The sequence below is a fragment of the Lactuca sativa genome, chromosome 5 (assembly GCF_002870075.4).
Source record: "Lactuca sativa cultivar Salinas chromosome 5, Lsat_Salinas_v11, whole genome shotgun sequence".
NCBI classification, from domain to species: Eukaryota; Viridiplantae; Streptophyta; class Magnoliopsida; order Asterales; family Asteraceae; genus Lactuca; species Lactuca sativa.
Window position 1 is genome coordinate 366,280,672 of NC_056627.2, and position 26,298 is coordinate 366,306,969.

The 26,298-nt window shown below is 37.1% G+C and overlaps 2 protein-coding genes and 1 pseudogene across 3 annotated transcripts; 2 read left to right on the forward strand and 1 right to left on the reverse strand.

Moving 5' to 3' along the window:
• Positions 1-679: 679 nt before the first annotated feature.
• On the forward strand, positions 680-3,047 carry LOC111917643 (uncharacterized). 2 transcript variants are annotated; one of them, XM_023913312.3, is made up of 2 exons: positions 680-2,379; positions 2,776-3,047. In XM_023913312.3, the coding sequence occupies exon 1, from the start codon at positions 718-720 to the stop codon at positions 2,368-2,370; it is 1,653 nt and encodes a 550-aa protein (XP_023769080.1). In that variant the 5' UTR covers positions 680-717; the 3' UTR covers positions 2,371-2,379; positions 2,776-3,047. The 2 variants fall into 2 exon arrangements, with proteins under 2 accessions (XP_023769080.1, XP_023769081.1); XM_023913313.3 differs by having other exon boundaries at positions 2,782-3,047.
• A 5,144-nt stretch (positions 3,048-8,191) lies between these two features.
• Positions 8,192-10,108, forward strand: LOC111917641 (uncharacterized). Its single transcript, XM_023913311.3, has one exon. The coding sequence runs from the start codon at positions 9,110-9,112 to the stop codon at positions 10,034-10,036; it is 927 nt and encodes a 308-aa protein (XP_023769079.1). The 5' UTR covers positions 8,192-9,109; the 3' UTR covers positions 10,037-10,108.
• Positions 10,109-16,427: 6,319 nt separating this feature from the next.
• On the reverse strand, positions 16,428-25,230 carry LOC128126173 (uncharacterized; annotated as a pseudogene).
• Positions 25,231-26,298: the final 1,068 nt, after the last annotated feature.

Sequence of the window (26,298 nt, forward strand, 5' to 3'; positions counted from 1 at the left end):
TTAAAGGTATTAAAACAGTTAAAATTTTACGAAATATTGTTAAAAATACTACAATATTAAAGCTGTCAAAACAATAAAAAATTGGCCTAATATTGTTAAAAAATCTGCAATATTAAAGTTGTCATAAAAAAACTATAGTAAATAAAAAGCAGTAAATGAAAACATATAAAAAAATTTAATTAATATATATACAATCCTACGGTCCGGTTTGGTTTTTATACGTTTTTTTGAAATTTTAAAAACCGTAAGCCAAACTGTTCAATACGGTTTGAAAAGTTCGAACCGTAAACCAAACCTTAAAGAAAAATACAAATCGTAAAACTAAACCGATGACCGGTTTGGCCGGTTTCACGGTTTCAAACCAAACTGCGAATACCCCTAAATTGATGTGTGGAGAAGGAGGATGAGGGTGGTGCTGGTTGAGGGGCAATGGTGGAATGGATTTCAATTAGATTCAGTTAGCAAGATTTTTTGGTATGTGCGAGTCAGATATTATTGATCCGGATAGATGCAAAGTTGAGCCATATCAAAACATGGAGCTGACCGAGTCAAACATTTTTGTCAGATCCAAAGCAAGCATGACCTGAGTTGGTAAAGGACTAAACTGGATATTTAAATAGTGTAGGGGTTCCAAAGAAATTTTGCCAACCGAGGTTATTATAGGGCTCAAACCAACGGATTTCGCCATTTTCGTTTCTTTCAAACCACTGCTTTCAAATGGGATACACCGCTTCCGTCATTGAAGTCCCCTTAGAGCGACGTCGCGGCCATAAAGAAACCCGCAACTACTCGCCGGATTCTCGTGCGCCAAGTGACCGTCGGAATCGCAGTTCTCGTCGCAGCCCAGACTATTCAAGGTACGATGATGAGTTCAATCGTCCGGGTAACCGTCGTTCCCCCGATTATTCAAAATCGAGGAATCGTAATCGCAGTGTTAGCCGTAGCCGGAGTCGCAGCCCGGACTATAGCAGGTACGATAATCAAAATAGTTATCGCCGCACTCATCGTTCCCCTGATTATCCTAGATCTAAAAGAAGCCCTAGCCCTAGAATCAAAACCATGAATACGAACAGGAAACCTTATTACGGTGACCAAAAGAAACAGTATCTTGATCGTAATAACCTGAACGGGAACGGGAACGGACCAGAGTCTGAATCCGACGAAGAGTTAAAAGGAGCCAGTTATGAAGATTACCGGAGGCTAAAACGTCAAAAGTTAAGGAAAATGTTGAGGAATTGTATATGGAACATCACACCTAGTCCTCCAAGGCGCGATGATGATCCCGATGAGCTTGAACCCGAGGAAATTGCAGAGAAGGATGCTGAAGAAGATAATGAAAAGTACAAGGATACAAAGTCTGAGTTAGATTCAAAGGAGAGGAGCCATTCATCCGAGTCTGAATCAGAATCAGAGGACTCGGAATCTGATTCAGATGATTCCAGATCGAGGAGGAGGAAGAAGAGCAAGCGTTCAAGTTCTAGGCGTAAGCGGAGAAGCAGGAAATCAGTATCCGTGAGTGACAGCGAATCAGATGAATCCACTGATGATTCTGAAGAGGAAGATAGGAGGAGGAAGAAAAAGAAGCAGAAGAGGAAATCCACCAAACGAAAGAGCAGCAGCAGGAGAGATAGTAAGAGAAAGAGAAGAAGTACATCAAGAAAAAGTAAAGATAGTGATTCTGAAGAAAGCAGCGAAAGTAATGGAGAAGAGGGATCATCAAAGACTAAAAGAAGTCGTTCTTCTTCCTCAAGCAAGAAAAGGAGCTTAAAGGGCAGTGACAATTCAGCATCTGATAAGAATTCAGACTCTGAAGATGATGATAGAAGCAAACCACAGGTGGATGAACCAGTGAAAACAGAAGAAGCTGAACGGGAGTTGATATTGCTGAAAGAGATGATTGAATCAAGAAAGAAAGCTGGTTTAGATGATGATGATGATGAAGAAGCAGAAGTAGGTCCAATGCCATTGCCAAGAGCAGAAGGGCATATCAGCTATGGAGGTGCACTGAGGCCTGGTGAAGGTGATGCAATTGCACAGTATGTTCAACAAGGGAAACGTATCCCTCGAAGAGGAGAAGTTGGTCTTTCAGCTGAAGAGATTAGTAAGTTTGAGGATCTTGGTTATGTGATGAGTGGTAGTAGGCATCAAAGGATGAATGCAATTCGTATTAGGAAAGAAAACCAAGTTTATAGTGCTGAAGACAAAAGAGCTCTTGCCATGTTTAACTATGAAGAAAAGGCAAAACGTGAACAGAAAGTTATGGCTGATTTGCAGCGTTTGGTGCAACGCCATATTGGAGAAGAAACTGGTCCTTCTCATGATCCTTTTGGTGGAACTGGAAGAGTTGCAGAGGATCCTGCTGATGCTTGAGATCACAGAGTATGTTGTCTTTTACTTAATTTCTTCATATTTGTGTTATGTTTCTTTGTCATTGCTTTTACTTTACATAGTTTTGTGGAATTGGATTTTGATGAATTATTTATATTTGCCAAGTTTTAACCTTTTTGGACTTTGGATGTAATACCCAAATTTCATAAACAAGCAATCATAATTCATAAAGTAATAAATATCTATTTCCATCAAGATATTTGATACACAGACCCTCATGGATGTAGACATGACAACATGTGGGTTGTTTAGATCTTAGTTTTTTGATTCGTTTGCTTGTTAACGACATGTAATTAATTAATGTGTTGGGTATTGATAATGATTGATAGTTATAACCTATCTGCCCCCATTTAAGACTCTTTGATATTTCCATCCGTTTCTTTGTAGCTCCAGCTCCAGTTTTCAAATCCAAAGGGAGAACTAAGGAGAGTCATTACAGTCTCTTTGTAAAGTTGCCATTTATAACTCAAGAAATTCACATCTGGCAATCGGATTGCCCCACTAGAATAGATGAATGATGAATCTACTTTTTTGATGATTCAAGATGGGTTAAAAGTCATCTTCGATGTAGTATTATATTGCACTTTTAAGTATCTAGTAAAAAGGTGATTGTTGTTATATTTGATTTTACTTATCAAGTAAAATTGTGATTCGTGTTATATTTTATGGATAGTACTTGTGGCATACATTGTGTTGTAGAAAAAAAAAAAGACAATTTAGGGACTGTTTTGTAATTTACTATATACACAATAAACTTGTAAAACTAAAAACCATTTCTAAAGTAGTTTGTGTAAAACATGTACAAGTAACACATTTTTTTAATATCTTCAGGAACTCAACTGGAGCTAGTAAATGTGTAAATTGTTTGACGCCTATAATCTACTTTATTTTATTTTTTATATTATTGCAATATAAGATTGTGCGAGACCTTTAAAGTAGTTTATAAATTAGTTTTTTAATAAGCAGTTTGAGATATAATTTATTGATAAGCCATAAAACTAGTTTTTTTAGTCAGAATGCTAACCCAGCCTAAGAGCAATTCCAACGGTCCTTCATTTAACATCATTTTTGTCTTTTAGAGCAACCAACCTTTAAATTTAACATAATTTTTGCGTTGGTTTCATTTTAACACTAAATATGGATGTCAAATATGAAAACCTCTAAAAAAAACATCATTTTCGAGGTTGGTTGTAATTAAATCATCATTTTGATGTTAAACAATCACTATTTTAGTGTAATATGGTTTAAATCCATTGTTTTAGCTTTCCAATATTTCACCACATATGTATTTGTCATACAATATTTAGTTAAACTAGTCCTAAACACAATATATGCAAAGTGCAAACCCTATCCATTTATAGCAGATCATACTAATACTATCCAAACATCAAACATGATAATTCTTGGCAACGACAAGACAATCTACTTTTGAAAGAAAAAAAAGAGAGACAGGGTGGAATCTCAATCTCATTCTCGATTTTGCTTTTTGACTTGTATCTGCACGATGATGTCTATTGACTATTGAGTAGTCGATAGAGGGAGGCAACAAAGTGGCTTTTCTCTCTCTCTAGCAGTAAAAAGCTTGTAGAAAGTGCTTAATGTCCACTGTTTTATTTCATGCTATTGTAGCTTTCAAGTATTCATTCTTAATTACCTTTTTTTTTTTTTTTTTTCTTTCTTTCTTCTCGAAATTATGCCTGTTTTGTTATTTTTTTCTTCCAAAGTATCTAATCACTGAGATAACATGCTAACAAAATTATAAAATATCAAAGGGGACCTAGCGTTATTAGGAGTTGTTGGATATGTGTCCATCAGCTAAAGGTTGAAGGTTTAAAGATTTAAAAGTTAAATTAGTGAGTGCATGAAAGTTGTGTAGATTTAAGAGTAAAATTAGTGAGTACATGTGTTAATTGTTTTTTTTTAAAAGATAATTGATGTGTGATATGTGGGAAATACACACATGACACATGCACTGCACATCTTGCATTACGTTAATTCAAAATGTGAAACTAAAACAAAGATGTTTAAGTTTGAAAGGTAAGAAAACCGGGTTGCTTTTTGGTTTTAGATTGGATCGGACTCAAAAGAAAGTTCAAAAGTTGGTTTCTGGAAAAAGAAAACATAAAATTAACATTTGTTATTTTATACTATTCTAAGAATATTATAGAAAATTTAGGAAGTCACTGTACCTAAAAATTTAATAGTAGGTTATACCAATTTAGTTTTAACTTATAGAAAGAAAAAACATTGTGGGTGATAAAGCATGACAAGGATTTTAAAGATTTCAGAAAAAGAATAAACAATGCTTGCTTATATATATATATATATATATATATATATATATATATATATATATATATATATATATATATATATATATATATATATATATATATATATATATATATATATATATATATATATATAATATGGTCCAAAGCTTCAACATTACCGTCACATATCAGACATAAAAGCGAATCAACATCTATATCTTTCCTATTTAGATTGGCATTTGTAATTGTAGGCAAGCGATCAAGAATACTATGATACCCAAAACATTTAATCTTATATGCACAAACTTATTCCAATGAGCTGTAATTCCTCCTTTTAACTACATTAATACAAGTATAGTCAAATGACGACCTAAAGAAACCACGAAAATTTCGTAACCATCAAGCACCCAAACCCATATATCATTTGCATCCCAGGAAAACTGAGAATACATAATTGGATCTCTTCTAAGCCTCCTCCACTTCTCCTCGACACCATTTCCACCTTAACTCCCATGATAGAGCCTATCTTTCACCAAACAATCATTATCAACTTTAAGAGCATAAAGTCGTGTAAATCTATCACGAAAAGTAAATTCATCAATCCAATGATCGTTCCAAAATTTTGTAGGATTTTCATTTCCCACATTCTTATTAAAAACATGTCTAAATAAATATTTTCTACTTGGATATGTTAATGGTTCCAATAATCTAGCTCTAGACTCTTTAAATTTGATTTGATTCCCACTTATTTAGATCCACCCATCAAACCATGAATAGTCATAATAATAGAAGTCCATGACCCATTAGGTTTGGTTGAAAATCTTCGTTATCAACCGCGAATAAACTTCCAATCTCCAAACCACCCTCATCTTTAGAGGCTGGAATGTTTTTCCATTTAACCCAAGATATATTTCGATCTCCGGGATCACAACCCCAAAAAATGTTAGCACACATAAATTCCAAAAGGTCAAGAATGGTGATCGATGCTTCAAAAAGAGACAAAAATATCCATCCACGTTTCTAAGAACTGTCTTAATAAGAATGATACAATCTCCTATAGACAAAGCTCTTGATTTCAATTAGAAAGAATTTTAAATAACTTATCTATAATACATTTCCATCCTTACAAAATGTCATGTTACTCTCTATGCGAAAACCATCAGGTACATGATTATTAATAATAACCATGCTTGCTTTTCAACCCCGAAGTAAAATAAAAAAACATCTTATGATTCAAAAGACATTTCTTGCATTTTATGTAGAAGACTATCCAAGTAAGATGATAACATCTGTAAATATACATAGTATATCTATTTTTATTTTATATATAATATAAAATATATTAGCTAACAAAAGAATAATATAGATTTTATATCTCTATATATCTAGGGGTAATGGAATACTATAACATTTAAGGGTAGAAATATACAAACTTGAAAAAGGACATCCATAATGTATTGAAATTTTATAGAGTTTAATGAATTGTCACATCAACATTTTATTTTTCATTTGACTATATTATTTTATTGCAACAATACATGAAACTCTACAAATTTTAATGGAACATATTAAAGACATCATATACATACACATATATTTTTCATTTATGAGTAGACATAATATTTATAAATCTATCACACCTTCAAAATGAAGCAATATAAACCATGCCTCTTGTTTTTTATGTTGAAAAGAAAATTAGTTTTACTCATATTTCTATCCATAAATCTTGTACAGACTCAAAATAAAAAAGCTATTTATATGTATATGAAGTCCTTCTTCGTACCTTTATTTTGATATAATCTCAAGAGAAATTGTATAAAACACATTAAGTTTATATAAAAATTTGATTTTATATTATTTTTATTTATTTTCTCAATTAAGTCGTTAAGTTTATAAATTTGTTATAAATTTAATTAATCGATCGGTTTCCTTCAGAAGTTTTATGTTTCTCACTTGTTGACTAGTCAAAACTTGATGTGGCTTACATATATGTTACTAATTACCAAATATTTAGGTTAAATTAAACATTTACGTAGATTTGTACCCACTTTCTCTTATTTTTTCGTTTTTTTTCCTCTTAGAGCATCACGATTTTATGCAATAACTTACCAAGGTCGCTCAAGTGGTTCATCACCCTAAAGTGATGTAAGCAAGCTAATGAAATTTTGTAATAACACAATTGAAAAAAATAAAACCCAATTTCAAAATCTCCCAATCAAATTTTGTATAAACTTTGTGTATTTTATATAATTTGTCATAATTCTAACTCCTCACAAGTTTATATGCAATATTTTATAGATCTATCAAGCCCTTAATTAATGACCTCAACTCCTCAACTAGGGCTGACAATTCTCGATACGACCCACAACAGGACACGAAATAAATGAGTTTGGGTTGAATTTTTCAACCCGCCAACCCGCCAAACCGTCAACCCGATAATTAAACGGGTAATATACGAGTTTCTTAAAAAATAAACGGGTTGACCCGCCAACCCGTTTATATTTTTAATAAAAAAATTATTTTATGTTTAAATGTTATTACGTATCTAGTATTAATATTTAATAAATATTATATAATATATACTATTTATTCATAGACTATTTGACGGTTTTGAAATTTTAACTCGTGGTGGATGATCTAAGGTCGTAAGTCGTAACCTGTAAGACTAAGTCTGTAACCATTTTGCCCATTTGCCCTAAATAATAATCTCAAAATCAAATCGCGTATGAGTATATCTCCCTCTTCCAGACATCCAGTCTCCCGGTCTCCCACAATCCCACTTTCACCTGTGTTACTTTGTGATCGAAATCAGATATCAAAATGGTGTTAGAGAATTGACTTTGTTTTTATGAGAGAAAAAAATGGGAACTGTGGCTATTACTTTAACACTTGAATTGTCTATGTTTGTATTAATATTTAGTTTGAATATGTTTCTATGAATATTTTTAATTTTCGTTTGGATGTTTAAAACTTAAGTGTCTAAAATTCGGATATGTTTGAATCAACAATCAAGAATTTATTCATGTTTCATTGTCAATTTTATTTATGGAATCGAACCCACGAACCCAAATCTGACCCACGAACCCGCCAACCTGTGAACCCGGGTAAATAAATGAGTTTGCGGGTCATATATGAGTTTATGCTCCAAACCCGTCAACCCGCGACCTGTATATTTAAATGGGTCGTGTTTGGGTTGACATGTTTTGACCCGCCAACCAGCAACCCGCGACACGCCAACCTGAACATAACACGATTGTCAGGCCTATCCTCAACTTTATTTGCAACATTTTATAGATCTATCAGACGATCATAGTTTACAGATCTATCACACCATCGATTATAAATTACAAATATTAAAACTAACGATTAAAATATCCATTGATACATATAAAGTTGCGGGATCCAAATCCGCCAATTGGAAAATCTTTATCTTCAAGGGCCCAAAAACTAGTTCCCATAATACCCCGATTAAGAGATGTTCCTTTTTTCACATGCCTTTCATTATTGTTATTTACATTCTTAAGCAAAGATATTGTTGAGCAAACGCCATTTATTGAGACAATAAAGAAACACCAATCATAAAAAGGGGGCCCTAAACTAAAGCATGAAAAGCAAACTCATTCGAATTCTCCCTCACTACAACTCTGTGTATTTATGTGTGAGAGAGAAAGTTCATTGCAAAGCTGCTATCTTTTTCTTCATGAAGGCCTGAACCCCATTTCTTCAGACATGGAAGATTTCTTTACAGAACATCAAGAATTATTCGTATTTTATCAGTCTGATCTTCATGCACCCTACACTCATTTCTCTCTTCATGAAATCTTGTCCATTCTGTAGGGCAATCTTCTAGGTTCAAAAAAATCAAGAAATCTTGAACCCTTTGCCAATCTAAGCTTCATGTACACAATGTCCTTTTAAATATTGACCCCTTTGTAAGTCGAATTTCAGGGCACCCTTCAGAAATTCACCTACAAATTCTTCTTTAAGCTTCATGTACACCAATGCCCCTTTCATTCGACAAATCTTGACCCTTTTCTAAGTCAAATTTCAGAAATTATCCTACAAGTCCTTCTTTAAGCTTCATCTACACAACAACCATTTCATTCAAGAATATTGACCAGATTGTAAGTCGAAATTTAAGGGTACCCTTCATAGATTGCTCACAAATCCTTTAAGCTTCATGTGCACGTTCAAGAAATCTTGATCTTTGGCGAGACAAATTGCAGGGCACCCTTCAGATATTCCCTACAAAGCTTCACAAAAACCAATCCAATACCATTTCATTCAAGAAATCCCGACCCTTTTATAAAGACATACTTCAGGGTACCCTTCAAAGATTATCCCAAAGCTCCTTTCTCATTCCATTCAAGTAACCTTGACTCTTGTAAGTCAAATTTAAGGGGACCCTTCAAAGATTATCACTACCCAGTTGCGGAATTGTGGGTTAGATGTTAAGAATGAGGGATTTCCCTTCTTGTTTCGGTGAAAATGGCGTTCAAATTGCCGATGCTTCTTCGTCTTCTTCTTCGTCAGGTGTTTCCACCGATAGAAATGCACAGAGTCTTGTTACTTGTGTTTACCAGTGTAAATTACACAGTTGTTGCTTCATCGTCACGACAACTTGGACTAAAAACATAATGGGTCAAGCTCTTTCTGTTGAAATCGATGATTCCAGTACGCAATCTGTCTGTAAACTCGAAATCAAACCATGGTTGTTCTCCAAAAGAAAAGGGTTTAAAACCATGGAAATGGGTTCAAATTCAATCCACGCCTTTTGGGATCTTTCATCTGCTAAATTCGGTTCTTCCCCTGAACCAATCGAGGGTTTCTATTTTGCCATCACTGTCAACCAAGAACTGATCTTGTTGCTGGGTGATATGGAGAAAGAAGTGTACAAAAAGATGAATCATGTGATGACTTCTTCACCGAATTCTGTTTTCGTATCGAAAAAAGAACATATTTTTGGTAAAAAAGTGTATGCAACGACAGCCCAGTTTTGTGGTAAGGGACAAGTACATGAGGTACTGATCGAGTGCGATACAATTAGCACTAATGATCCGTGTTTATTGATACGTATTGATGGTAAATTGGTGTTGCAAGTGAAGCGACTTCGATGGAAGTTTAGGGGAAACTGCACAATTTTGATCGATGGATTGCCGGTTGAGGTTTATTGGGATGTTTATGGTTGGTTTTTTGGTAATTTTATAGGGAATGCGGTGTTTTTGTTTCAAACTTGTCTTTCGGCTGAGAAATTATGGGGTTCTGGTTCGGGTTCGGATCACTCAGGGGTAAGTTGGTCGAGTTCGTTGGGTAAAGATTCTCGATCACAAGGTCTTGGTTTTTCTTTGGTGTTGTATGCTTGGAAAAATGAATAGGGTTTTTGTGTTTGTGTAAACTTTGTTTATTAGTGGTTTTATCTCATAATGGAGTGATCTCGTTTTATAGTATGATTTTATCTTTCTAGGTTTATCTCGTAATGGCGTGATATTGCTTCGAGGCTTGGAAATAACAATGTAGGGGTTTGTTATTGGTTCCCTTTCCCCTATCTATGGTTTTGTTTAGCATTTTATGATATTAGCAAACTGTTATATACTTTATTTACCTCACACACAATATATTTTATCAAACATTATATTTTTATCATTTAGCAGTTAGCTTTTCAGCCAACAACTTGCTTTTGAGCTAGTCTGCCAAACATAAACATTTTACAAGCACGGCAAAGTTTCAACATATGATTTGGAGGGCTGAAAATATAATATGTATAAAAATTGGTAAGCATGGGGGCCACCGTCAAAATTTTATATTTTTTGGTCTAATATATATAAAATGAAAGCATAGGGGACTATTTGTAACAAAAAAGTCAGGGGGACTATGCCCCCTTGTCCTAATAAAGTTCCGCCCATGTTTACAAGTCTTGCTAAAATAGAAAGAATGATGGTGTTGTAGCTTAGCCACATCATTTGAAAAAAGATTTGCAAGAGAAATTTATTTGTGCAAATAAATATATATATATATATATATATATATATATATATATATATATATATATATATATATATTAACAAGTTATATATAATAGTTTTTGGTGGCCTTATCTTAGTATTTTTGGTAAAGAAAAAAAAATATGAATAGGAGTTTAAAGCACATATCCTGTTGGTTAATAGCCCAATATTTTTATTGAGGATATCTTCTAATATACATAGTTTAATACAAATTAACTTAAAAAAAAGTGAGTCAAAATCAACATAGCTCCATTCACAAAATATACCTTAAGTTTTTCTTTCACTCAAGCACTTTGGCAATTGGGAATTTGGGATATCCTCATAGCCACACAACACAATTAAATAAATATTCATCTTTTTCTAAACAATAAAATATGAAGGAATTGTATTTCCAAATCCTTTTTCATCTAAAAGCATAATTTTTATTCACTGTTTGGCCGTTCAATTGTATATAATTTATTTTATTATTATTTTTTAAATATTGTTTCATACTCTTAATACTCTTAATGTGATATGATTATTTGATTGTTGTTAATTTGTTTGATTATTTGATTGTTGTTTCTTTTAGAAATTAAAATCAAACGACCATCTGATACTTGATGGGGTTCTCATTTTTCATCTCTATTGAATATCAAGAACATATATTCTTCCATTTGTGAAGTACTTGAAGACCTTGGTAAAGATAATAGTGATCGTGATCATAAAGCTGGAGCAATTCACATCTTAAGGTTATTAAAGTCCTTTGATTTTGTGTTTTGTCTACACTTGATGGTTGATATCTTGGGAGTTACAGATCATTTGAATACAACATTACAAAGAAAAGATCAATATATCGTAAATGCAATGAATCAAATAAGTAGCTCTAAAAAAGCAATTCAAGACATTAGAGATTTAGGATGGGAACCACTTTTAGGGAATGTTACTTTATTTTGTGATAAACACTATGTTAGAATCGTGGATATGGAAGATGAATATTATGACGGATTTAGTCGTCGAAGAGGTTCACAGGTTAGTAACGTTTGATATTACCAACTTGATTTATTTATTGTGTTTTCTCATTTGCATATTAAAGATTCATTTTATTTTTAGGTTAATAACTTGCACCACTATCATGTTGATTTATTTAAGGCGGTGATTGATATGCAACTTCAAGAGCTTAACCATCACTTTAATGAAGCCAACACGAAATTACTTCTTTGCATAACTTGGAGATGGCTACACTTTATCAGGAAGAGTTTCGAACAAAATATGATCTTCAAGTTCTTGAAGTTGAACTTAAAAATTACATTAAGGATGTAAGAGAAGACGAAAGATTTAATCAATTGAAGAACATTGGAGAACTTGCCAAAAAGATGGTCGAAGTACATAAGCATATAATATATCCTAAGGTTTATATTCTCTTGAAACTTGCATTGATCTTACCCATTGCAACAACGAGTGTGGAACACACATTTTCAGCAATGAAGTTGGTAAAGACTGATGTACGTAACAAAATGAGTGATCAGTTTTTAAGTGATAGTTTGGTGTCATATATTGAAAAAAATGTTTTGGGAAGAATTAGTAATGACATGATTGTGAAATTATATCAAGCTATAAGACCTCGTCGGGTACAGTGAACAATGTGGTTTTAGGTTCTAGACTCCCCACTGCTTGTTATGCACAGTGAACAAAAACCCTTTAATCTCATTTAAAAACTCTTTGATTTTTACTAACACATACTAATTATACAAAGAACACGGGGGTTGTGACATTATTTACAAATATTGGTTGAGAGTGATTTCCAACCAATCGTCTGCCCACATAAGTCACCCCACATGTGAGTTCCTTGCATCTCTTTCGCGTGATTTTAGAATCAATCAAACATGAGTTTTAGAGAATTTTGTCATGTTTACATCTCTTATCCTGATTTTCTATATGTTTATTTAACCGTGAATTTTAGAGAATTTAGCAAAAGGAGTAGAGAATCATGAACAATCATTGCAGCCAAATAAATGACAGAATGTAACAAAAAAAGGGTAAAGGGTTAACAATATTACTAAAGATACATAAAGCTTATGAGAATTATGGTAGTAAGAAATGCAGGAAGATTAACATGCATTGTTGCTTATAGTGTGTGGCGAGAATGAGAGCACAAAGGTGTTGCTAAATGAAGAAAAAGTTTTTACCAATCGTCATGAAGAAAACGAGAAGAACCGATGGTATCTTGAGAATGGAACAAGCAATAACATGACAAGGGTGAGAGATATGTTTGCTAAGCTCGATGATAGGGTAATAGGTCAGATATGGTTAGGTAACGACTCGAGGGTACCAATTGAAGGCAAATGTTCAATTTTGCTTGATTGAAAAACCATAATATCATCGTGTGGTAGCACCTATTCATAAAATAACAAGTTTCTCAAAACTTGTCATAACTCACTACTAGCTACCCTTAGGGACCTCTTGTCACCAAACTAATCAAATCTCATAATATTATCATAATAGGCTTAACCCGTAATCCATTATTTAAATATCTCATAATGGATATTTCACAAATATTAGGGTTTATAACCCTTAAAGTCTCAACTAAGTCTTTAACGGTAAGATTTACCCACTGATCTTACAAACGGGTTCGTAACAGTACCATATTACGAATACCCATAACCACCAGGTCAAATATATCTCAATAAATATAATATTTTTAAATCATAAATTAACGGGGTAAAAGATACCTCAACGCATCTCGTACTCGGCCCCATATCATCCATACAATGGTATCGCATCTCCGGTATAATCTCCGGAGAATGGCTCATGAGCAATATCTCTGATCACACGTACCAAAACCCTCCAAATGACTTCAAAATCATTCATATTTATACTTTGGAAGACTTCACATCATGACACCCAAAAGAATTTGCTTCTGCCACGTGCCGCACTCTCTCGTCGTGTATCTCGCTGACTCAACCATTTTCACATTGTGAGGATCATGTTTTCATGTCGTGAAAGTGTATATTCACATCTTAATGGTCAAGGGTTTGACCTGTAATACCCATAATCAGAAAGACCAAGAAAGGAAAGGAAAAAACCTAAGTCAAAGGGTCAACTCATCAAGTCCAGGGAGGAACTCGGCGAGTCGGAGCGGGATCCCGGGGATCGATTAAGTAGCCGACTCGGCAAAAAGGACTCGGCGAGTCCGGTCTGAAGAGGGAAACCCTAAATCCAGGACTTTGGGCACTATTTAAGCGTCTTATTCTCTCCATTAGGGTTCCTTGGAGCCTCTCTCATCCAGAAACTAAAACCTTCAGCCTCTATTGTTGCATATTCAAGTCCCTTGCCATTTTTGGGTGATTTGAAGGAAGAAGGAAGGAAGGAATCTTCGGGGCTTCAAGGATTGGATTTGGATCCAAAGTTTGGGTCACCTTTCAGATTTATTGAAGGTATTAAGTCGTTATTTTCACCCTTCTTCATCTAGTTTTCCCGTTTGTTATGAGATTTGGGGCTTTTATGCTATGTCCTTGAACCATTTCGAGTTAGAGCTCAAATCTGAAGTTGCTACTTCAGATCTAAGTGTATTCTGGCCTAGAGAGTCATAAAGTATCAGTCTTGGGGGTGTAGGTGAAGCATGGTTGTCCTAAACCCGAGTTTGGAGTGTTTTGGGCCTAGATCTCCTTAACTACACGTAAAGTTTGCACCTTTACGAGAGGGATAGACTTTAGAAGGATGGATCTATGATTTGGAACCCCTGCATGGCTCGAAAAGCCACTGAATGGATTAAGAACTGGAGCGACGCGACGAGTCACATGGGTGGACTCGGCGTGTTGGATGAAGTTGGGCAGGAACTCGGCGAGTTGGAAGAACAGCTCGGTGAGTCTGTTGAAGATTGCCTGGGACTCGGCGAGTCTGTTCTTGGACTTTTGGAGAACAGTTAAGCTAAGTGATATATGTTTTGGTACTGGTAGCTCGGGGAGCTAGTGGAGCAGCGGTTCAGGGAATTGTCAGTCAGCATCCAATGGGGTTACCAACAAGTTCAGTAGTACCAGGTGAGTTTCCCTTTGTGTGAATGGGTCTACGGCCACAATGCCGACCCATGTAGTTATGAGTAGGAAGACCCGGGGGTTATCCCTAGGCGCAGAATGCTAGAATGATATTCAGGACCAAGGTCCAATGATAGCGGGAGGGTGCCCAAGGAATGGTTTATATGATAGTTTATACTTGTTGTCTGTGTGATACATGTATGTGCCTGGTAGAGAGGTGAGTGTGGGCGAGGTCCCGTATCTCACCAATAGCAGAGTGTGGATGGTGTTCCACATCTCATTAGCAGCAGAACAAAAGCGAGGCCCAAGTTAAGGAAAGAGTGAGTGTGGGCTAGGCCCATATCTCATTATCAGAAGGAGCGTGGACGGGGTTCCATGACTCATCAGTAGCAGGACAAAGGCAAGGCCCAAGATAGGCGAGGCCTCAGGACAAGATTTATTAGTATATGTTAGCTTATGTGTTGTGATATGCCTATGTGTTAGTATATGTTAGTGGACGAGGCCCAGTGACAGGCGAGGCCTAAGTGAAACAGATCTGTATCCGAGCGGGTCTCGTAGCCAGGCGGGGCCTGGAGCGGCGGGGCCGTTGTAGCGGGCGAGGCCCGAAGTAGCGGGTGTGACCCAGTATATGTTGTATATTGTTAGGCGTGTCAAACCCAACAAATAATAGGGGTACAATAGACTCCAAATACACTGCTTTAATGCACTAAAAAGTAGTACAAGGCAAGCAGGGTCGAACCACAGAGACACGGGGCAAAAGTCTATACCTTTTTGCACAAGGTACTTTGGTCACAAAGAGGGGTTTGTTTGCAAAAGTAAATAACTAAATAACAATCTACTTTAAAAGCATGCAGAAAATGAAATAGATTTGTAAACAAATTGATTGAATGGTTCTAGTTCTAGTTCTCAATGTTGTTGTTCAACTTGATTATGACTTGATGTAATTCAAGATTGCTATTCTATGTTGGTACTGAAAGATATTAACACGCTCTAATAACTCTCGCTTGCCAAATTATCTAACCAAAACACGCTCTTTGATTAGACCTAGCTTTACTAATTCAACCTAAACACGCTCTTAGATTGTATTGAAAAACCGCATTAAGTTTTGTACAAGCTTCCCAACAATGTTCATTTCTTCTCATACGCTCGGAAGTGTGAAAACATGTGATATATGTTTTACAATAAGAAAACTTATTGCTTGTTACCAATTATTAACTCAATAGAACGATTAGGTGCCCTAAAAGTTAATTAACTGCACAAAAATTCAATTCATGAAAGTGGCCAATCAAACACAAATCAAATTCAAGGGTTCTAGTTTAAACAAAAACATAATCACTAGAATAGAATCACAAATTAAACATCAAATCATATGCTTCAAGTCAAGCAATCAACATGTTTTGAACAAGAACTAGAAACTAGGGTTTCTTAGCCACACATGGCTAAGAACAAATCAAACAAGAATGAAGATGGAATTGGAATGCTTAATCCTTACAAAAATCAAATCCAAATGTTTGCAATGATTAGGTCTTCTCAAAAGCTCCAAGAATTCTCCCTGAAATCGCCCAAGATCGCCCCAACTGCTCCCAAAACCGTTCTCTCCTTCAAAATGACGTCTCCTGCTCTTTTATTAAAGTTCACGTGACATGCCATGAGGCCATGCGTTTTTAGCATGGCCATGCCTTTTGCCCATGTGTTTTTCTTTGGCATGGCCATTTGTCTTGACCATGCGTTTTTGGCATGGCCCATGCTCTTTGCTAAAATTCCAAAACGTCTTCACTGTTGGCTCCATCTTCATGTTCCAAAGCTCTACGCTCCAAGCATCCAAGCATCCATGCATCCAAGCTCCATAATGCCTGCAAAATAAATCAAAAATAGTGAAGTACCAGGCATTCTTAATGAAATATGTAATTGCCCTAATAATCAACTAAATGCAAGAATTATGAAGTAGAATGCTATAAAAAGACAGAAATAAACATGCAAAATAGGTGCATAAAATGCACCTATCAAACCTCCCCAAGCTTAGACCTTTCTTGTCCTCAAGAAAGAACAAAATTGAGAATCGACCTAGAGAAGGCGATAGGCGACTAAAAAGAAACTAAGATGAAAAGAATGGAAGGGACGAAAAGGACTAAATGGAATTAAGAATGTGCACATGCAATAAAAGAAGAACTAAAGAAAATAACATATGTACAAAAAGTTTTTTTTTTTTTTTTTTTTTTTTTTTTTTTTTTTTTTTTTCAAACGTTAATGCTATGAACAAAACAAACGAACATATTCAATCCAATTAACTTCATTATGTCATACAGTCGAAGGTGTACCTGTCGGGCCTTGAGATAACTTGACATTAACCCCACAAAGATATATAACAAGTAAAACAAGGTTTTTTTTTTTTTTTAGCCATTCCCTAACGCAACTCAACAAAATCAAAAGCTACAACACTTGTTCACTTTTACAGGTATTAGGTTAGCACATGGAACAAATTATGGTCTTACTCTCGTGAAAACATGTGATGCAAAATATGCTCATTTTCCTTTTTCAAATCATGACAATGACCGACTCCAGCTATTTGTTGACTGACAACAATCTTTTTCTAAAAAATATTTTCTAAAAATTCCCTAATATTTACCCAGATTGGTTACATGTTTCAAACCACTTACACCAGTCAAAGTAGTTTACAGTCAGTCCCAATGTTTACAGCCAAACATTTTTCTTTCAAACACATTATTCAATTAAACTATAAACATAAATATAAACAAACTATCTAATTATATTTCTCTACAAATAAAGCTCATGGCTTTCTTTGAAATCCGTGTAACGGGCTTCCAACCAACACATCCAAATCAGATGACCTTAGTATGCTAGATTTAAAGAGATCCCTCAGGTTTACTCGCCCGAACCTCAAAGGCCACAGATTAGCTTTATTTGTTATTATTAAGTTCATGACTTTCTATGGAACCCGTGTAGCGAACTTTCAACCCAATCAGTCCCAAACAGTTTTGCTTTAGGCAATTAGGTGTAAAACACCCTCAGAGTTTACTTGTTCGAATCCCAAAGGTCACAGATTAACTTAATAATATTTTTATTTATTTATTTATTTATTTATTTATTTTTATTTATTTTTATTTTTTTATTTATTTTTATTTTTTTTATTTTTTTATTTTTATTTTTAATTTTTTTTTATTTAGAGGACTGATGTAAACGCGCAAAGACCCGTAAGTATAGTCGGAAACAATGTCCCCAAGCAGGGTATTTAGAAGGGAATAGACAGAAAAGACTTTTTAGAGCGCTGGAGAATTCAAGTCACTGAAATTTTATATTCATTTTATAACTCTTTGAAATTGGAGTTTGGATATGAATGAGCAATAATTCATAAGACCGGTCGTGTGTTCCAAGGGCTAAACTATATCTGTCTTCATGATTCGGTGTTGATAACCTTATCATTTTTTGTTTTGCACGAGTAGCTTTGGGAGACGTGTTCGTGTGAAATTAGGTTGCTTCAAGATTTTTAATAAAAACGAACAAGTTCTAATCTCAGGCCACGACTAATCTACCACTTCAACTTATTCAAGAGGATTAGGTTTCTTTAGATTGAATTTTTTTTTTTATTTTTTATTTTATTTTTTATTTTATTTTGAATGCATGAAAAGAAAATAAAAATAAGAAAACAGCAAATTAAAAATAAAAATTTTAATGCATGTTGAAACTAAAACCTAATGTACAAAGACCCCTCCCCAAGCTTAAGATTTAGCATCGTCCTCGATGCTCGGAGAGGGTAGGGCAATCTACTAGCTGCGAGGGGCCCAACGCTGCATGAACTGCATGGCTTGTTGTACCGTTTGTGTCAATTGTTGAACGTCATCGCGAATGTCAGCAACAGCTTGATCAAGGTGATCAAAACGCCTCATGTATATGTCGTGGTACGGAGTCACCCGCCTGGTGTAGAAATGACGTGCAGTCTCTACTGGGGCAACAGAAGTGGACCCCCTCGCAGTGGGAGCAATAGGGATGTCGTCTTCGTGGTCGACGACTGGCCGCTCAGGAGCTCTCGGGATGGACATGGGGGCGCGTGGGGTGGAATTTGCAGAAGTGTTCTTTGGTAGACACCACCGAGTCTGAGTGATGTCTTGCTGGAGTTGGAGAGAGCTGAAATCCCCAGCAGGAACTCGGAAGTGTGGCTCACCTTGTACCAACCATGTAATACTACCATCACCTTCTTGACGGAAGAAAGATGAGGCTACAAGGACATTTGAGGTGATGGCATTAGTGCCTTGTGTGATTTTCTCGAGGCCCGGGCGCTTGCTCTCAAAAAGCTCGGCACAAGTAAGGCGGGTGGCAAGATAGGAGATAATCCCGCCACAATGAATAGGGCCCGAATCGCTAGTGGAGACCTTAAGGAGTTTGGAAGCAAGGAAGGCGCCAAAATGAGGTCTCTTCAAGCCGGTGACCATGCACCAAAGAATTTCCAGCTCCATTTTACCGGCTCTGCTAACGTCTTCTTGGGGGAAGACAAGATTAGCAATAATTCGGAGAGCCACCCTTAAGACTGGATGGATGATATGAGATGCTTTGGCGGATCGAGCCTCATACACATCAAGTCCCGTGATTTCCTTCCAAAAGGCTTTGGCTTGGGCTTTAAAAAGATTGTTCTTCTCTCGCATGTAGCCTAATTTAGGACCATATGTATTGAATTTAGAAATCCCAACAAACCCACTAAGATCGTCTAGACTCAGTTTAAATTGCAAACGCATGAGACGAAAAGAGAGACATTTGGCATTGTCATTGAATTCCAAAGATTGTAAGAATTCAATGGTTGTGTTTTTATATGATTCCATTGGTGCCAAAGTGAGAAGTCTCTCCCAGCCGATGTTGCTAAACAATTTATGGACGCCATCATAAACTCCTAGTTCTTGGAGAGTGGGAATATCTACAAACCGTTGTTGAGAATATTCGCGGTCCTTGAGGTGAAGGAATCGCTCACGCTGCTCAAGAGAGTTGTGAATGAGGGTGGTGACACCATATTTGGATTCCCATTGTTCTTTTGGTTGTGGGTTTTTTCGTTTTGGCATGATGACAAACCGGATTGATGACAAACGAGTGGTGCCCAAAGATGATAACACAACTAGACAAGCACGAATGAACAATTATATGAAGCACAAGAACGGATTCACAATTATTCCAGCCAAACAATTGTAAATTCAAAGCGTAAAACTTGAGATATGGAAGGAATTTACCGTTTAAACGCTTGGATTTGGGGTGTTGGCTTGTATTATTCACTTCATCTTCAACCTCAAGAAGGCTTGAACTCTTCAATGGTGGAATGTCAAATTGGAGATGAAAGCTTTTAATCTTCCTTCCAAAAGCACCTCCCCAAGCTTGGTCTTGAACCCTATACAAGAATTAATTCAAATTATACAACTCAAGAACTAGGGTTTATAGGGTTTATGAAGGAAAATTCGATCTTTTACCCTCTAATTGAAGAAATCGATCTAGAGAATGAAGATCATGAAGTTAAGAACCGATAGTAACATACCTTTGTGCCTCAATCTTGGATTAATTGGAGAGAAAAAAAATCAAACCCTAGCCTAGGGTTGTGGGGATCGGTCGACAATTATGAGGAGAGGGAAGGAGGGTAACACGATGTGAGAAGAAAGGGAAACGAAGAATGCACGATTGATCGAATGGCAATGTGTTCACCAAGTCGCACGACCTAAACTGTCGAAGAATGCACGATTGGCTTCGTCCGTGAGTTCGTGGGTTTTTCAGCCGTGCCCCTTTGTTTTTTTTATGAAGGCTGTGCGTTTTTTAAGGGTCTTGATCAATTCGCACGGGCCGTGTGTTTAGGCCGTGCGTTTTTTTTAATTGCCCGTGCGTTTTTTTTTCTGTTTGCTACAATCTGCGATGACACGCATGGTCTAGGATTTAGGCCGTGCGTTTTGGCCCTTACCCATGCGATTTGGAGCCAGCCCATGCCAGAATTTTTTTTTTCTTAAAAACCTCGAAGTGGAAGCATGGGCAAAATTATGACCATGCGTTTTTGGCTTACCCCGTGCGTTTTCTTTCTGTTAACATGAAACTCACGAATTTTTTTTTTTTTTTTTTTTTTTTTTTTTTTTTTTTTTTTAAACAAAAACATATTTTCTTTGATCTTTAAATAGAAAAGTTATTTGCGTGGAACTCTCGAAAAGACGTAAAAACATTGCAACACGGATGAAATAAATCAAAATAAAGAGAATAGAAAGAAATACTCCCGAGTTGCCTCTCGGTTAGCCGCCCTTGTTTCAAGTCTTTGGCTCGACTTTGCCCTTTAGATTCACTCAATGTAGTCCGGGCGTTCCAAGCTATCAACCTCCATATCTTTCTCTTGGAAACCTTCATAGAAAACCTTTAACCTGTGGCCATTAACTTTGAACACTTTTCCAGTTTTGTTACTCTTAATCTCAACTGCACCATGATCAAATACATTAGTAACAATGAACGGTCCTACCCACCGGGACCGTAGCTTACCAGAAAACCATTTAAGTCGAGAGTCATAGAGTAATACCTTTTGACCAATCTCAAAGGTCTTACGAGAGAGGTACTTATCATGGAATGCTTTGGTCTTGTCTTTGTAGATGCGTGAACTCTCGAATGCTTCATTTCTTATCTCCTCCAGCTCTTGGATCTCTAACTTTCGTTGAACGCCCGCTTCATCCATCTTCATGTTTAGCTTTTTGACAGCCCAGAAAGCTTTGTGTTCCAGTTCAACAGGGAGGTGGCAAGCTTTACCAAACACGAGTCTATAAGGTGACATCCCAATTGGAGTTTTATATGCAGTTCGATATGCCCAAAGTGCATCTTCTAATCTCAAACTCCAATCTTTGCGGTTTGTGTTCACTGTTTTCTCAAGTATGGACTTGATTTCTCGGTTTGACACTTCAGCTTGTCCATTTGTTTGCGGGTGATAAGCTGTGGACACCCGGTGTTGGACTCCATACTTCTTGAGAACTGATCCAAGAGTTTTGTTGCAGAAGTGTGTGCCCCTGTCACTGATCAAGGCTTTTGGAGTTCCAAACCTACATAAAATGTTAGCCTTGACAAAATCTACAACAACTTTTGCATCATCAGTTCTTGTTGCCTTTGCTTCTACCCATTTGGAAACATAGTCAACAGCCAAAAGGATGTATAAATTCCCAAAGGATGAAGGAAAAGGACCCATAAAGTCAATACCCCATATATCAAATATTTCACAAACCAAGATGGGGGTCAAGGGCATTTGGTTTCGGGAACTCAAAGAACTGGTCATTTGACATCTCTCACAACTTTTACAAAAAGTGTAAGAGTCATGAAAAAGTCGGGGCCAATAAAATCCACAGTCTAAAATTTTCCTGGCAGTTCTTTGAGGACCAAAATGCCCTCCACAAGCATAACTATGACAAAAGTTGAGAATAGATTGTACCTCATGTTCTTCAACACATCTTCTTATTACCTGATCTGCACAATGTTTCCAAAGGTACGGTTCATCCCAAATGTACCTTCTCGCCTCTTTTTTGATCTTATCTCTCTGTGACCTCGTGAGCTCGGGTGGGAACTTTCCCGTCACCATGAAGTTGCATATATCCGCATACCAAGGTGGTGTTTGGATAGCAAACAAATGCTCGTCCGGGAATGTGTCATGGATGGGGATTGCATCTTCGGGTTGAACTATTCGGCTCAAATGGTCGGCGACTAGGTTCTCTTTCCCGCTCTTATCTTTGATCTCAATATCGAACTCTTGCAAAAGCAGCATCCACCGTATTAACCTCGGCTTCGAATCTTTCTTGGTAAGTAAGTGCTTTATGGCTGCATGGTCCGAGTATATGATCACTTTAGTTCCAAGGAGGTATTGCCGGAACTTTTCCAGTGCAAAAACAATAGCGAGCAACTCTTTTTCTGTTGTGGTGTAGTTGCATTGTGCACTGTCAAGGGTCTTTGATGCATAGTAGATGACATGGTGTGCTCGACCCACCTTTTGACCCAATACTGCTCCTACAGCCGTGTTACTCGCGTCACACATGATCTCAAACGGGAGATCCCAATTAGGTGGTTGGATGATTGGAGCAGAGGTGAGTAAATCCTTCAAACGATCGAAGGCATCCTTGCATGGCTGAGTGAATTCAAATTCAGCATCTTTTTGGAGTAGTTGACACATCGGCACTGTAATCTTTGAAAAATCTTTAATGAACCGCCGATAAAAACCTGCATGGCCAAGAAACGAACGAACTTCCCGAACATTTGTCGGGTAAGGAAGACTTTTGATAACATCTATCTTGGCTTTGTCAACTTCCAAGCCTTTTCGGGACACAATATGACCTAGAATCAATCCTTTGTCCACCATGAAATGGCATTTTTCATAGTTAAGCACAAGATCTGTGTCAATGCACCTTTGCAAAATTTTTGTTAGATTGCTCAAACATTCATCAAAGGAGTTTCCATAGACTGTGAAGTCATCCATGAAAACTTCAATGATGTTTTCAACATATTCAGAAAAAATGCTCATCATGCATCTCTGAAATGTTGCGGGTGCATTACATAGGCCAAAAGGCATACGCCTATAAGCAAATGTGCCAAAGGGACAAGTGAAGGTGGTTTTCTCTTGGTCTTCCGGGGCTACCAGAATTTGATGAAAACCCGAGAAACCATCCAAGCAACAGTAATGAGATTTACCCGCCAATCTCTCTAGCATTTGGTCAATAAATGGCAAAGGAAAATGGTCTTTTCTCGTTGAGGCATTCAACTTTCTATAGTCAATACAAACCCGCCACCCGTTTTGCACACGGGTTGGCACCAAATCTCCCTCAGAATTCTTGACAACTGTGACCCCTGCTTTTTTCGGGACTACCTGAACGGGGCTCACCCATTTACTATCTGAGATAGGGTAAATCATACCTGCATCCAACAGCTTCATGATTTCTTTCTTTACCACCTCCATCATGGGTGGATTCAGTCTTCTTTGTGCCTCTCGAGTTGGTTTGAAGTCCTCCTCCATGAGGATCTTATGCATGCACAAGGAAGGGCTCAACCCTTTTATGTCAGCAATTGTCCACCCAATAGCTTTCTTATACTTTTTTCAGCAAAGTCACCAACTCATCTTCTTCTACCATGGACAACTTGTTGGAGATAATGACAGGCAAAGTCTTCTCTTCCCTAAGGTACGCATACTTCAAATGATCTGGAAGAGTCTTCAATTCTAGCTTAGGTGCCTGTACAACGGAAGGAAGAAGTTTTGTGTCAGAAATGGGCAATTTCACATTGCTATTATCATACCTTATTTGCTTCTTTTCTTCCATGCTCTCCACAATTTCCAGCAACTCTTCATCTAGCTTGAAATTTTCTGCAATTTCTTTGACTGACTTGCTATCAAAATTCCTGCTCAAGACTAACTCCAACAAATCATGGTTAGTCAACTCAAAACACTTTTCAGTCAAAGGTTGGATTATATCAACAAAATTTATACAATGAACATCACTTGGGTACCTCATTGCTTCATAGATATTGAAGTTGATGACCTCCCCATCGAATTCCATGGACAATGTACCATTGTAGACATCAATTTTTGTTCTTGCTGTTTTCAAGAATGGTCTACCTAAAAGTATGGAACTCGAGGATGGATGGTCATCATCTCCCATATCAAGCACATAAAAATCTGCAGGAAAGACAAGCTCATTAACTTGCACCAAAACATCCTCTAATACACCTTTTGGGTGTACTATAGAACGATCTGCAAGTTGGATGATTACCCCTGTTTTTGTTAAAGTGCCTATGCCAATAGATTTATAAACAGAATATGGTAAAACATTAATTGAAGCTACTAAATCTAGCATAGCACGGGGGACATACAAGTTTCCCAATTTGCAAGGAACGGTAAAAACACCTGGATCCTTGCACTTTGGGGGCATCCTTTTCTGCAAAACTGCAGACACATTTTCACTTACTTTCACTGTCTCATTACCTCGCAGTTTCTTTTTAGATGTGCAAAGTTCCTTAAGAAACTTAGCATACCTAGGTACCTGTTTGATCGCATCTAAGAGAGGAATGTTGACTTCAACTTTCCGGAACATTGCCATGATTTCACTATCTTCTCTCTCTTTTTTGTTGTTGCTCAATCTTGATGGAAAAGGTGGTGGTGTGATCTTTGCTTCTTTCTCTCCCGGCTTCTTTTTCTCCACCATTTCTTCTTTCTTTGCATCCTTCTTTGGTGGTTCTTCTATCACTAACTCCTCTTCTTCTTCTTCGGGCATCTTCGGGCCGTCATATTTCTTTCCACTCCTCAAGCTAATTGCACAAGCATTGTGCTTTGGGTTCTTTTCAGTTTGAGGAGGTAGCTTTCCTTGATTCTCCATTTTGCTCACCGATTGAGCAAGTTGTGCCATTTGTTGCTCAAGATTCTTGATGCTTGCCTTGGTCTCTTGCTGAAAACTTTGGGTGCTGGTGGCAAGGCTTTTGACTATGTCTTCTAAGGACATATTTGAGGATCCAGCTTGTTGAGGGGGTTGTAGTTGCCTCGGTTGGTAATTTTGTTGTGAGAATGGAGGCCTTATTTGGTAATGGAGTGGGGGTCTTTGTTGATAACCCATGTTTTGGTTGTTGTTCCACCCTTGATTGCCTCGGGGCTGATCATAAGTTCTTTGATTATGTCCGGAATAGCCTCCTATAACATTTGCTTCTTCATATTCTTCTTCTTGCAATTGAGGACACATATCAGTCGGGTGTCCCACTTGAGTGCAAATGCCACAGGGACGGGGTGTGGATTGCACACCTTTGTACTTAGCAAGCATCATTACCACCTTAGTCAATTCGGATAGTTGAGCTTCAATTTGAGGAGTGTGCACCTCTTTTACACCTCGAGGTGCATCTGTGTACCAATCTTCATCTAGACTAGTATGCTTTGAATCCTCCGCCATGTTTTTTATGAGATCCCGAATCTCCGTTGGGGTCTTGTCAGTCAAAGATCCTCCACTTGAAGCATTAAGAAGTCTTCTTTCCCAAGGAGTCATGCCTTCAATGAAGTATTGAAGGATATGATACTCACTAATACCATGCTTTGGGCAACGGGCACAAAGCTTTTTGAACCTCTCCCAATATGTATGAAAGGCTTCTCTTTTGTGTTGTTTGATCCCAATTATCTCTCTTCTTAGAGCTGAGGCTTTCATTTCTGGGAAGTATTTGTCTAAGAAGAGGCGTGTAAGATCTACCCATGTGTTGACCGTCCCCGGTGGAAGGTCATAAAGCCAATCTTTTGCTGAGTCTTGCACTGCAAAGGGGAATGCCCTAAGCTTGATTTGGTCTTCAGTGACATTGTGCGGTTTCATGCCAACACACACAACATGGAACTCCGTGAGGAACTTGTGGGGATCTTCATTTTCTAAGCCTCTAAAGGTTGGGAGTAAGTGAATGAGACCAAATTTTAATTCTAGGTTTGTGGCTGCCGGATAGGTGATGCAAAGAGGTTGTTGAGTAACCTCTTGCCTCGCCCATTGGCGAAGGGTTTGTTCGGGTGGTGGATTTGGAGGCGGATTCCCTCCATGGTTGTCTCCCATGGTATGAGTAGTGGTTGAAGTTTCTGTGGGTGTAGTGTTTGGGTTGTGATGAGTAGGTGAAGAGGGTGGG

Coding starts and splice junctions, on each gene's coding strand:
- LOC111917643 (XM_023913312.3), top strand. CDS start 718: ATGGGATACACCGCTTCCGTCATTGAAGTCCCCTTAGAGCGACGTCGC.
- LOC111917641 (XM_023913311.3), top strand. CDS start 9,110: ATGTTAAGAATGAGGGATTTCCCTTCTTGTTTCGGTGAAAATGGCGTT.